Here is a 14,050-nt window from a genome sequence, read left to right as displayed (position 1 = left end):
CCGCAGAATTGCAGAATAACAATACACACTCTGTGGACACTATGCTCTTGGGCTGTTTCCCAGTTCTATCAGACAATTGGCTATACGGAAGCAACACTGGCCCATAACGCTTTTTGCAATCGCACAGCGAATTTTGAAGATTTTTTTTGTCTGAATACAGATTTCTTAAACATTTATAAAACAGTTGGACAAAAAGTGTACAATAAAAAATTATTAGTATATTATTATTTTTTTCAATGATGAAATGTGCCAATGAGTCTGCGTGGGAGTAAAAAAAAAAGGTTTCAGATGATCATAAGAATCAGAGCGTGATATAGTTTTTCCTTCGTCATTATCACTTCATTCTACCCACATGAGGCAAGTACTAAATGTGAGTAAACCATAAAACAAATGCTGTGGTGGAACAATATTTCAGAGATTAAATTCAATCATTTTAACAAGGATCTGAACTCTGAAAAAAGGAGTAAAAATGACTATACGTGTGTGTGCGCGCGCGCGTGTGATTTAGCGTTATTTATTAATCACTGCTCACATTCTGGTATCACATTGAAAATTCAACCAATTCAAAGTGTGTAAAAGCAAAACATAACTATATTTAAATGTATCTGTTGTATGGGAAAGATTAGCTCAGTTATTATTTTGAAGAATAACCGACGGGTGCAATATTTTTATTTTGTCAATACAAGGTTACATGGTTATATACTACTACTGTCGCCACATTATATAATGAACCTTCAACCCAGATGCAGCTGAATTTTTGTGTTATCTGGGGCATGTTGACTGATGTGAGACCAGATCCCAGCAGGCTCTGAAACACCTCCTACGGACCTGTAGATAAGAAGAGCCGATAGAAGGTGACGGACAGCCCTCTGGACTCTTTAGGTTTCACAGTCCGACCAAGGAAAGGTGCAGCTTGTGTCCTGTGTTGGAATGAAGTGCACAGCTTATCCTGTTGGCCTCCAAAAACAGAAACAGCAACACTGACCTGCACTGATCATTTAACAAAGTTGTGAATAATCTTGGCCTTTTTACCCCACGCCGTCACCAGTCATTAGTTATGATCCACGGGGCCTCCACAGGAGTCTATTGATCACTCATTGACTGATTGATTTAGACAAATACTTTTTTCTCCCATAGCGCGAGGTCGAGTTGCTCCCCTTGTTAATTGAAGATAACAGAGTGGCAACAATGGCCCCCGTAATAGAATGAGAATTTTGTGACTGTCGCTGCAGAAAGAAAAGAAAATGAAGACGAAGGGGAGGAGGAGAGGGAGGCGAAGGGTGGGCTCTCTAATTAGGAAGCGGAGCGGTGTGGAGGCTGTGGCCGGCAGGCAGGCGACAGGCGCCGTGTCCCGGACAAAAGGCTGTCTGCTACCCTAAAGTCCCCCTGCTTAACCCTTTAAACCGAGACACACATACACACACACACACACACACCAGTGCTGCTGCGTCATGCTCTCATATAGACTTCAACGCACACTTCAGATCTGAAGTAAACCCCAGGATTGGAAAGGAAAAACTTCAAATTAATTGTAAAAGAACCTTAGAAGCCTCGCCAAATTGAAACTGGTTACATCCGCTTGTTCACTCTAAAACTTGGTGAGATGTCGAACGCTCTAACAAAATCCAAACTTAATGTTAGCGCCGATGTGAAAATGAAAACACACAAAGGATGTGTGTGAGCAGAGAAGACAAGGCTTCCTATATATAGCCTACTCACTTTACTCGACTCTTTCTAAAAATACAGACGGGCACACAATACTCAAGGAAATGCTGATTGACGGTGACCGAGAACATGCTGAAAATAGACCGAGATGAGCATGCAGGACACAGGCTTTTTTACACGAATACAAAAAGATAAACGCATTCAAATCATACTCATGCTGTCCCTGCAAAACGAGCACACTTTGACCCAGGGGAAAACACCATGATAAAAAATAATAATGATAACAACAATAATAATCAGTTCTCATATTCAGAGCTGCAGCCTTGATGTAGAACTCCGACCAGTAAGTCTCACCACAATTTAGATTTAGATTCAGGCTTATTTCTAATAGCCTATCATGTAAACTCAACCCAGATCTATTTTCTTGTCAAATTCAACTAACCACATGCAGAATCTGTTTTCCTAGATTTGACCGACAGAGGGCGCTGCTGACCCACCTGTCAACATGTAAGTGTGTGTGTGCGTGTGTGTAAATGGGCCGAAACTTTGTTAAAAATGCTCTGTAAATTTCAGCTCTGATTAGATTAGAAAGCTAGAATAAAAATAATGGCAATCATGATGATACAAGCATTGAGCTCAACGATTTTTTATTGAAATTGTGAGACAATCGAAAACAAAACAGACAAACAAAAAGCACAAAAGAAAAGAAAAAAAATAGAAAAATACCCGGACAACCAGCATAAACAAGATACGTCCATCTTTAAATATATTTATGAGTAGATATGAAAGATGCGCCCATAAGAGGAATTGCTTTGAATATCTCCTGACTGGAGTGAAATAACCTGAGGTGTTTTTTAATCCAAGTGGAGCTCTACTCTGTTCCTCTGTATTTGTTGTTGTGGACAAAAACATGGCACACACGTCTCCTAAAAAAGAAATCTGCGGTGCCTTATACAGTTTTTTCAAACCAACAAGCGCTAAATAGCTTCAATTTACAGTATATGCTCATGTAAAACGGGGGGAGGAGGGGTCAAGGTGGGAGAAAAGTTCAATTCCAAATATATACACGCAAATATACAGCACTGAATAAATTAATACCGATTGCATATTCTTGGATCATAGCTTTATTTACAGAAAATTTTAATTACATAAATAGTTCAGAGAGAATATTTCTGGCATGAAATGATAAGCGGTTCTTTCTGTGTCAGACGGAACGTTCACCTTCCATCCCTTTTGAATAATTAGACCTGTCTGTCGGCGTGATGGGGCTCCTGTTCAAGGCTCGGCTTTGCTTTCAAACGGACTTGGATGCTTTAAGTGAACCAAACTCAGCGCATATTTTCAGCAGGGCGCCGCGCACTCCGAGGAGCTGCGGGCTCAGTGTGGCCAGTACAAGGCCTCTGTGATTAAGTTTTATTTATCTAGTTTTTCACCTCTTTGTCGCTGTTACACTATTTATATATATTCCGAACACAAGCGGTTCTTTTTTTTAAAAATGATTCTATTTTAATCAAACAATGTATTCCACTTGTTTGGAATCTTATTGTCTCCATAGAATTTGTTCTCTGAACATTTTCGCACTTATTCATTTTTTTTTCTGTTTGGAAATGAATTTAATCAATGTAGTAATCAAAGTATTCCAGAGAGTACCTGGCGTGGGTAGAAGGAAGGTAATGCCTGACTTCAAGAGCTGCTACCCCTAAAAACATTAGGATTCAGGGGAGGGATCTATGTCTGGTGATGATGGAAAAACTGCCCTACAAGCTTTCCACTGTTAAATAGATCAGCTCTGAGGGAAGCCTTCAGTATTTGTGAATTTTAAGAAAAGGGTTAAATATAATTACACTGATTATACTTTTTTCTACCTGTAGCTTTGTTCCAAAAAATATCTGTAACCAGCCTTCATCAACCATCTTCAGTCAAACCCTTATCTCAGTCTCTGTGATGTGCTATACAGGACAAATGCATTTCTAGTCCTCTGGTAACCTATTGAAGACAAGTCTTCGTCTCAAACACAAAGTCTTAATCACTTGGGTGAGTCTGCATTTGGGGAGGGTTCCCTTTGGCCCTCCAGGCCGCTCACCAGTCTCTGGATGCTCTGCAATTCATTTACAGAGTCTTTTATGGAGTTTTTGGGAGATGCAACCCCTCCACTCGATCCTCCTGTCTTGTGATTGCTGTGGTGCTCTGGGGCTGGACTGGTCTCCCTGCTGCCAGGTTTGGAAGATTCTGAGCCCAAACTGAGGCTGCCAGGCAGGCTTGTGGTGAGCAGGCTGGAGCTCTGGGGCAGTGACACAGGGAGCTGGTAGGGGTTGAAGCGGAGGCGGGGCCGAGACGAGCCCAAGAAGGGGTTCCTAGAGAGTGGGCTGGAGGTGCTGGTAGCTGGTAGAGCTGAGGCCGAGGCCGCAGCTGCTGCTGCTGCCATGTAGGTGTAGGGGTACGGGAAAAGACCTCCAAATGGAGGCATGGGGATGCCCTGCAGAATGTAAAAGGAAAAACTTAGAACCACATATGTACATATCAATATATCAAATAATCTCCTTATTGTACAGATTAAATAATTGATTTTGGGGACTGGATTTGAAATGAAATTCTAATCTTTTTCTGTCAATACACAGAATGTCCACTTGCTACATGCAGCAAATCACTTCATTTTAACTTTACTGATCATGCCTATTGTAAAGAGAGGATAAGACCCAGTTCTGCCAGGTTATGCCAGGTTAACCTATGCTATGTACAGATCTGCATTTGAAGATGTTAATACAACCAGTTATGGTCCTAAGTAAATCCTGTTCTACAGGTGTAAAGGCATGTCAAATCATTTTCTGACTGAATGACCTTCCTTACCTGAGAGGCAAGCATATGCTGAGACAGATGAAAGGGGAAGGGGTTAGGAGTTCCTCCTGTGCCTTGGGCAGAGAGGCTGCCATTTTCCAAACCACTTGCTCCGGATACAGAGGCCAATAGATGCCCCATGCCCATAGCAGAAAAAGCTCCGGGGGCCATTGCAAATTGCCCAGGGTGAAACAACAGTGGCGATCCGGTGTTCAGAGGGTTAAAGAACTGCTGACTATGAAGACCAGACAGAGCCAGGCTTTGCAAGTGACCTGGACTGAAGTGCGAAGGGCTCTCGGTTTGGACCACTAGAGGGGAGAAAGTGTCTTTACTGGCACTTATTCCCCCAGCATCTGAGTCCTTTGTCAACGTGTTTGTGGTGTCCTTCCTGTGCCTGCTCTCCACTTTGTCCTTCTCAAGGTTCCTTATACTGAATATGGAGTCGTCTTTCTTTTCGGCAGTTGGCCTTTCCCTCACACGCTCCTCACACCTGGAGCTGTAGGGGGACACAGGCTCAGTTCCTGGGCTGTTGGAGCCTGTGCAGTGCTCATCATGATGCTCCAGCTCCGGCTCACTGTCAGTACATGTTTTCTCATCTAAAATGGCAAAATGTTGAAAGAGTTGTAAGCACCAACCTTCACAAAAACTTGAAACATCTTTTTAACTTGTAAATCCACACAGCATATTTGAAATATATCGTAATTCATTGTGAAGTAAAATGTATGAAATGTATCCTGGATATCAAATATCTTTTAACCTACAAAAATATTGTCAAATAAATTGGATAAACATTAGGAGGGGAATTCTTACATGAAATTCTTTTTGCAAATTTCGCTGCCGACATCTGACATCTAACAAGAACTGAGTAAATGAATGGTGGTGTAGAGACTTCTAGCTGATAGTTGACAGGTGTGATATAAATAAACTAGTACAAATACAAAGTAACTTGATTTTATCAAGGTTGCACCTTACTGCTATGCATTCTAAAATAATCCCATAATAATCATTATTACTACTATTATAATTATACAATTTCTGCAGAGGTGTACTTTCCTCCATCAAACTTATTTCAATATATTACTACCTAAAAGAAAACATTAGGCTAATATATCAGTGATTATCCCAAAACCATCTCATGGTTGATAAAGGCTGAGATTAAGCTTGTGTATCATGATCATACAACATGATTAAGTCCCTTTTCTACGCTTTTCTATTTGGCCCTCCACCTAAGAACAGGAATATATCTCACCCCGACTGGGCCTGCTGAACCTGAGCGGGCTGGTACCGGCACCCAGCGGGGAGTTGACAGCGTCCCTGCTGGCTAGAGGCTCACTGGATGAAGCGTCCGAATCCGCGCCTTCTCGATCCGCCTTGCACTGGTCTTCGTACATCCGCAGTGACGGCATAGTCAGCTGCTTCCTGAAAAACAACAACAACAATAATAATAATTGTAGGCGTTGTAGTCACTGGAGAAAAGTAAAGTGGACACACATGCACGCACGTGCACGCACACAAGAATTTTGCAGATGCCAGACAGTTTGGTACCTTTTCTCCCTCCTCCCGTTCCCCGTGTCTCTGAATCCCTTGGCAAAAGGATTATTGTCAATCTTCAGCTGTGTTATCTGTCCAAAATGCAAAGACACGAAGAATTTTAGTGGTATGGAAGCACATTAAAAACACAAAGCTTATCCTGTGTGTCCATTGTCTGCTACCGGCCTATTTAGGAAAACAATGTGTTTGGATTAACACATACAACCAGCTTGTTGGGCAGAAGCCACCACTGGCCTCGGATTTGCATTATTAATAAAAGTATAAAGATGGGGCGTTATTCTCATCGGCCCCAGGAGGGAAATTTTACCACAAAATAATTCTCCACGGGGCCACACAAACCTCCGAAAGAAAGGCAGAGGGTGCAGTATATGCACAGATGACTATCATATTAATAATTACTAATGCGGTTTGAATCACTTTTGTCATTTTGTGGACGAGGCCAGTGAGGTTCCATGTAGGGGCACAGAGCCGGAAAAGGTCTGCGTGGCTCTGGGCTCCTGAGGCCCTCTGTGGCCCCACAACAACATGCTTCAGGCATTTCCAATTTGAGTAGAGAGAGTGTCTTGCAGCATCTGTCCATTCTGTCAGCCGGGTGACCAGCCTTTTAAATGCCCTCTAATCGATGGTGACTCTTTGCCATAAACCTTTGCAACAACAACGAAACTCCTGCCTCCTGGACACAAACCCCAATTAGCCGCCACTTTGGAAAAAGATACAGAAAGAGGCTTGTAATAATGCCACCGAATACATTTATTCTGGATTAAAATATATTGTATTTTATCATATTCCTTGAGATCAAAAAGAAAGACACCGGGGGAATCTTAAATTTAACGATAAAACAACTAAAGAAGGCAAATCCGTCACAATTGATACAACATAACAAACACAATCGCCACCATTTATTAGCCGTATTTATTCATTTTCCTTCTTTGTAATAGACTATAATAGCTCACACGTCAAATCACAATAACCCATATAAATCTATAGTGAGATATTCCTGTTACAAATCCAAGCAAAGCGGCATATTCTAAAATTAAGTGGGACATGGGAGTCCTCGGCAGAGAAATTAGGCGACCTACAAAATCAGATTAAGTCTTCGGGATTTGGTGGCGGGGGAGGGGACGCATGTTGAACATTTATTATGCAAACTATAGCAGCCATATTAGAGGCCGTCAGGGGAGAGTGAAGAGTGACTCACCTTGTCGTTCTGATATGCGGTCACAGCCACAAACTCCGTCTCTGGAAAGACGTATGTTCGAAATGTGCTGTAGGGAAGCTTCAGAATGTCGTTGGCCCGCACTATGTGGAACCGGGGCTGGTACTTGTGCATGGAGTTCAGGATGGTCTGGACCAACACACACAAAACGCACAGCTTTGGAGTAAATATCACAGCATGTCGGTATCTGTTACTCAAGTGAAATATGGACACAATGTAAAATCCTTCGGATCATCTAGCGCGTAGTTATTGAAGCTATGCTGTGTGAGCAGTGTGGTTTGTAATTACAACGAAAGGGAAAAGGAAAACCTGACCAGAACACACATGGTGCCATAAAGCATCAGAACCACAGTGTGACAAAAAAGAAGAAATAAATTCAATCAATCAGTCAGATTTGATCAATAAAAAGCTATCAACTTCACATGAAAAAAAATACAAATCTGAAATTACAGTTTAAGGGAATAAACTGCAATAATACAAAATATACATTGAACGACAATTATTATGCTAAATTCTGTTAAATCCAGAAAAAAAGTATGAACTGCAAAACTTAAAGACAGGAGCAGCATGCAGAAATAATCCCTTCTGGCAAATTATTCAGGCTCATATGGAAATGTTGATTTTTTTCTCAGTGGAAAGCACCTTCTGTATCAACTTTGTCAGACATTATATATATATATATATATTTTAGCATTGTGCATATTATTGGACGGGTAACATAATAGTGAATATGGGGGAAAGAGTGCATACTGTACTCTACTATATCATATTATGAGGTTACAGACTGGAGGGGACGTCAGTCGGCTGCCATTCACACTCAGACTTAACCCTCAGCCTTGCAAACATTCAGCTCAGATTTGATGTTTTCCCCCCTCCACAGTGAGGAGGACACCAAGCCGTAGCCCACAGGTCCTGAGGTGGTGCAGTGCAGACAGCTTTGACCAGATTTTTATACGAGGTTTGAAGACAGGAGCAGAAAAGTGCAGCGTGATAATATTGCGCTGCAAGCTGGTCGGCATGTCAGAGAAGGTGCGAAGTTAAGTGGGACAAAGTGTTAACAGCTTCGGATCTAAATGTAACTCATCATTACCCGCATGTTTGTATTTTGATATAAAGATTTTTTTTATATTTGCAGAATTTTACAGTATTTAATTGCAGAAAAATGAATTTTCTCTCACGTTCACACAACTTACTTTGAGATTCCCAGCTGCAGATGGATTGAATCCAGTTCACCTTTTACACTCTATTTCCACCGATTATACATGTTCCTGATCATGATCTTGCTTCAACTACCCTCTCTCCTAATAAAACTTGTACCGAACACAAAAAAACTCTGCTCGGCTTAGAGGGAATCAAAACTCTTGCTGTACTTACAAATCCGTGTTTGTCCGAGATGTTGTTGGTCAGTTTGAGTTTATGGAAAGCAACAGGCTTAGCCATCCACTGCTCTCCGGTGGCCGGACTATCCGGGTGGATATACATCCTCTTAGGCATCTCCGGGTCAGCCTTGCCAGCCACCATCCAGCGGGAGTTGTGGAACTTGTAGCGGCAGTCATCCGCCGCCACGATGTCCATCAGCAGGATGTATTTGGCTTTTTTATCGAGCCCGTTAATTCGTACTTTGAACGGAGGAAACATCCTCCTGCAAAAAGAAACACACAAGAAGTCAACTCGCTGCGATTCGAGAACGATTATAAAACAATAAAATACAACATCCGATTATTCCGCAGCACGTGAACAAATTCTGAAATAAGAAGTACAAAAGGTCGCAGGAAAAAACGCGCCGGGAATATTAGAATTGTCTGATTTTTCTCCTCTTGTGCAATTAGGCAAGAGAAAGACAGAAAAAGGCTATAGTGTGTCTGTGGTGCTGTCTATCCGCCTGAGTGTGTATGCGTGTTGTCCAAATCTTCCTCTACAAAACTGAGCAGTATATTTATGACCACAACTCTTCACATCCCTGCTTTTTGAAGTGACAGACTGTTTATAAAATCCAGAAGCTCTGCCGTCTCCACAGAATGCAGTTTAAGAGATAAAAGCTGATAACAGCTCTAAACACATTCCCCCTCCAAATATCCCAAATATGCACTTTGATCTCTGAGCGAGTAAATTATAAATATTTCAAAATACAACATTTATCGACTGGCCTCCCAAACATGGAACTGGTTCTGTAACTAAGTTAAAAAACAAAAAAAACACATTGTGTATAATTCCTGGTAAATGTATCGTGTTAACTACTGTGTTGTAGCCTGGTGATTAATAGTGGACCAGACAAATAATCTGTGAGGAAATAAGCACCGAGTGGCAAAGGCCTAACGCGCAGGCAGCCGTTTAATACTGGAATAAATGTTGGTTTTTTGTGCTTTTAAACTTCTTTGCTTGTTAAAGGGCTATTCTTGGTGCATCCATAAATGGAATAGAATTCTCAGTAAGTCTTACCTTCCAGACTTAGTAATAACCATCTCCGTCCCGAGTTTATGAAACTGGTCCCAAAGATCCTTGGCTTCCAGTGTTACTTTTGGGTCGTCTTCCACTTCCTCCTCGGGCTCCAGGCTTTTCATGCTGCGGAGATGAGCCGCCTGATGGTGGCTGAGGGCCGGGTGGAGCCCAGCCTCCGCCGCCCCGGCCAGGCCGTGGTCCGGGATGGGCTTGGTGAGAGCTCCTGGAGGCAGGCTGAGTGCCGGGAAGAATGAAGGCTGCGCGGCCGCTAGAAAGGCGGACATGGGGAAGTCGGTCGGCCGATGTGCGTGGAAAGGGTGATAAGCCATTGCAGTCCCTGTAAAAACTGGATCTCTCATCGGTGCATCCACAAAAACCGAAGTGAAACAATGGATATTTCAGTGGTATCTCCCCCCAATCAGCGTAGGTCCGCGCCTCACGATCAGGTAATTTCTGAGTGTGGCTTCTTGTCAAACACACAACGTGTTTGCAGGGTGAAGAAAATAGCCCAGAGTAGCTGCTGATGTGCTTTTCCTTCGGCCGCTCCGCTGAGTTGTTCAGTGGAAGCCGCGCTGTGACGGCAAAGCCCGGCTGCGCTGTATGCCTCTCACAGAAATAAGCTGTTTCTCTGCTTCAGTCATCCCACCCTGACTGGAGAGATGTGGCCCCGTTCACTGCAGATCTGTTACTATCTCACATGTCCTTCCTGCCTCCATCCCCAACACTAATGAACCAAGCCCCTTTGATTGCTGATTTTACGCTTTCTGGACCAATTGTGGGCCCCTATAGGCGTGGTTCTGACAGCTCCGGCCAGACTCTCGGAGAGGAGGGGGGCAGCAGGAAGGTGTCGGAAGCATTAGCAGTAAGAAAACATGTCAACAGAATAAAATATTAACCAATGACAGGAAAGATCGGGAAATCCCACCCCCATTTCCAAGCCAAACACCGGGTCAGCCCTCAGTTCTTGGCCGGTGGAGGCATCACCTCTCTCGGCTTGCGTTTATACAATGTAGCCTCCGGAGAAGCCAACCTGTCCATAGACTTACTGTCTAAATACTCACCTTTACACAGAGGAACAGCTCAACTTCTTCACATTAAGCCATTGTCTTTGAGAACAACTCCCAACAGTAATTCCACGACTCTAAGTTTTCCCCTCGGCATTCCGGAAAGATTAATTTCAAAGAGCTGCTGCTCTCTCTGTCGCTCTTTATAATAACAGACATTGTAGTCATTCTATCGGCTGTTTTCATGCTTAGGCTGGATTTGCCTAACACTAGTCCCGGCTGCGTTAATTCTGTGTACTGACTTCAGTCTCAAACAGTCCCGGCGTCCCCCGACGAGAACCATTTATCTGTGCAATTTCTTGATGGAGCTGACGGGAAAACAGCAGCAGCCGCAGCGGCAGCGCACTAAGGCTGGAACAGACACACACCAAAGCTGCTTGGAAGAAAAACAGAGGAAGCCTGGTGAATGATGATGAATGAATTTTGAAAGAAAATTCAGGGAGAAAGAAAGCGGTGAGTGTTCACTTCGATACAAACTCTTTAAATAGTTTATAGAAGATTTTTTCAATCTTTTTTACATTTTTTTTTAGATAAAACCACTTGTCGTTGCAGTTGTGTTTTACTGGCTGTTAGAGGGCTGTTTAATGTCGTGATGCTATTTTTTGGAGTATCTCCACATCAAACAGTCGGAGCGATGACATGATTTAGTGCTCAGACTGAGCTCGGAGCAGGCCGTGGTGGCGTGTAATCTCCGACAGGTTGTATTTTGTCAAACTAAGGATAGTGCAGAACTGCGGGATCCACAGGGGGCCGCACCAGCTTCCCTGCACTCTGCTCCACTGAGCTCCTTCAGAATATAGCGCCGCGGCATCCGATTAACTTGGACTCAGTTTGTTAAAGAGCCGCTCGGCGCCAGTCGGCTGATGCGACACAATAAGAACAATCTCATGTCTCTTTATATTTACCCTGAAGTCTTGCAGGTTCCCTCCGGCCCCATTCGGCAGCCTGATCCGCGGCTCTGCTCCTCTTTTTTGCCTCGGTCATGAGTCGGTGTCAGATGTGATTTTTTAAAAATCTTAGGATAAACAGTTGCTCTCTCAGGGTCGGTCCAATCGCAATGTGGGCCACATGCATCACTTCAACAAAAACTGAAAGAAAAACTGAAAATCCCCCTGAATATGGCTGTCAGAGACAGTGAACCCGTGAAACGCAGCAGCGGCTTACGCTTACAGGCACAGCGAACTCTTACTGGCTATAAAACTGTCTTGAATAACACACACATAAATGCTAAAACATCAAATGTATCCAATACACTGCAGCACACACACACTCTGACACAAAATAAAGTCCCAACTTCTACAGACAGTTGCAAAACAAAACAATTTCACATCCTTTATTGCGTCACCAGTAAGTTTCAGTACTCGTGTGTGAGATACTTGATGTTGTATGATCTAAGAGCATAAAATATTTGCACATCTTCACTGTGTTACACACTTGTTGCTTAGCTGCCGTCAGGCTGATACAGCCATGCGTGAAGAGTCAGCAGGCCAGACAAGAGCAGCTCCAGCAAAACCGAGCGTATAGCTCACTGGACCTGGCTGAAAGAAAGTGCTTCTACAAGCTCAGAGAACATATTAGATCAGCCTGAAATCCCTGGAGCATTAACTGGTTCGCACAGCGCAGACATCAACAGAGTCAGCGTTCAGCGGTGATGTCAAAAGGGGTATTTTCATTAGGCATATGCTGGAATAAATGCCAGGGGGCATTGTGTCCAAACGAGAATGTGAAATGATCAAGAAATGTTTCCTCACACTCTGCTCAGAGTTTGCTTTAATTTGGTCGTGCACCTGACTAGATGCTGCATCTTCAGAGAAATGGAAATAACAGACAGATGTAGGAGCGACAGCGGCTTCTGGTAAGACTTCTGAAGCTACATGGAGCTTTCCAGTGGAAATAGGGAAAAAGATTAGCAACACATGGAGGTGGATAACAGTTTTCTGTCGGAGTTCCCAACTGGGTAATTGTATCAACAGTGCTTGTGTAAATTAGTCACCATTTATTTGTTCTGTGCCTTCAACGGTACAGAAATCTCTATTACGCGCTATTTAAAAGTCATTAAATCGAAGCAGGACTGTTCCGACCTGCTGGTAATTCTAGGGGTACTGCAATTACAGATTAACACATCCTCTGTTGGGGATTAATGACAGCGGACAGTAAATATGCCCCTCGGACTTGCTCTTTGGGCATATGTGTGTCAGTTGGGAATATGAGGCAACCAACAGGGAGAGAGATAAGGTTCAGCAAAAATTTAATTTGGAAATGTGAAAAAGAAGAGCAAATTGAAAACTTTTTGTCACCAATTTCCCTCTTCGTTGATAGTTTGGCTAATTTATAACACAGACAATACTGTTATCACATGATCCCCGGAAATGACCGGGAATAAACAGATTTGGAAGCTTAAATATGAGACATTTGATGCGCGGAGTTGCCTGTCAGGCTGCAACTTGGACTCGTATTAAAAGTGAATTAACTGCTTGCGTGATGATTTCCATCTAGGAAGTTGACTAACGTTTTTTTTGTGCGTGTCCTTGACCTGTCCTCTCAATACAACACAATATGACTGCAAATGTGGAAATCTGCGTGAAAAGCATCTTTCGTCCCGGTGATTTGGCCCTGGTCTCGCCATCCGAGCCAGAGACGCTCTGATTACAGCACAACGGTTTTGCGCCATATTCATGTTTAATCGAGTATTGTTATTTTCTTCCTCCCTTAGACATTGTTCCCTTCTTCCTTTCATCTTTCCATCTTCTCCTCCCATCTCCCTGCATCATCTCTCCGGCTATATTTAGCGGCTAGACTGAGGCCTTGGCGCCAGACCGTTTAAGACCTGTCAAAGTCCCTCATATTTCCCCTTGTCACATGGAAACCCGGCGACCAGCGGCCTCTCCTCCTCCTTCTCCCATTCTCCTCCTCCTCCTTTTCTCTATTCCTCCTCCTTCTCCCTCCTACTCCGTCTTTGGAACCACTAGCAGCCCTCCTCCTTTTCCTCCTGTCCTTCATCTCGTCCACTTCCTCCTCCTGCCCCTCTGCTCTGCTAGATGAAACATATCTGTTCTCATTTGTGGAAAAGCAAAATGTTTCCTCATCCCCTGCCCAACCGAATGCAAACACGCACCACATACATACTATCACGTTGTTTGGAACAATACACTGAAATAGATGCTCTTTTGGGATCAGGTTAATACCTAATACATCAAAGCGCTGCTATAAAACAAACATTTTGCCTGTATGTGACTTTATGACAAACCCAATCATGAACTACATCCACTCAGATCCGGTT

General features: G+C 43.2%; 1 protein-coding gene across 1 annotated transcript; it reads right to left on the bottom strand.

Moving 5' to 3' along the window:
- Positions 1-2,773: 2,773 nt before the first annotated feature.
- On the bottom strand, positions 2,774-10,627 carry tbx2b (T-box transcription factor 2b). The gene is made up of 7 exons (XM_072393160.1): positions 9,707-10,627; positions 8,642-8,909; positions 7,250-7,396; positions 6,046-6,122; positions 5,750-5,919; positions 4,513-5,096; positions 2,774-4,141 (listed from the first exon to the last, which is right to left on the bottom strand). Exons 1-7 carry the CDS (start codon positions 10,063-10,065, stop codon positions 3,692-3,694), a joined length of 2,055 nt encoding a protein of 684 aa, XP_072249261.1. The 5' UTR covers positions 10,066-10,627; the 3' UTR covers positions 2,774-3,691.
- Positions 10,628-14,050: the final 3,423 nt, after the last annotated feature.

This window comes from Leuresthes tenuis, unplaced genomic scaffold (assembly GCF_036924035.1).
Source record: "Leuresthes tenuis unplaced genomic scaffold, fLeuTen1.0.hap1 SCAF_9, whole genome shotgun sequence".
Classification (NCBI taxonomy): Eukaryota; Metazoa; Chordata; class Actinopteri; order Atheriniformes; family Atherinopsidae; genus Leuresthes; species Leuresthes tenuis.
This window is presented reverse-complemented; position numbering and strand designations above follow the sequence as displayed.

What these genes read in the sequence shown, in the direction of transcription:
- tbx2b (XM_072393160.1), bottom strand. Translation starts at nt 10,065, where the DNA reads ATGAGAGATCCAGTTTTTACAGGGACTGCAATGGCTTATCACCCTTTC. An exon ending in GTTATTACTAAGTCTGGAAG is followed by an intron (nt 8,910 to 9,706) that starts GTAAGACTTACT and finishes TTCTTTTTGCAG; the next exon opens with GAGGATGTTTCCTCCGTTCA. An exon ending in AACGGGAGGAGGGAGAAAAG is followed by an intron (nt 5,920 to 6,045) that starts GTACCAAACTGT and finishes GTTGTTTTTCAG; the next exon opens with GAAGCAGCTGACTATGCCGT.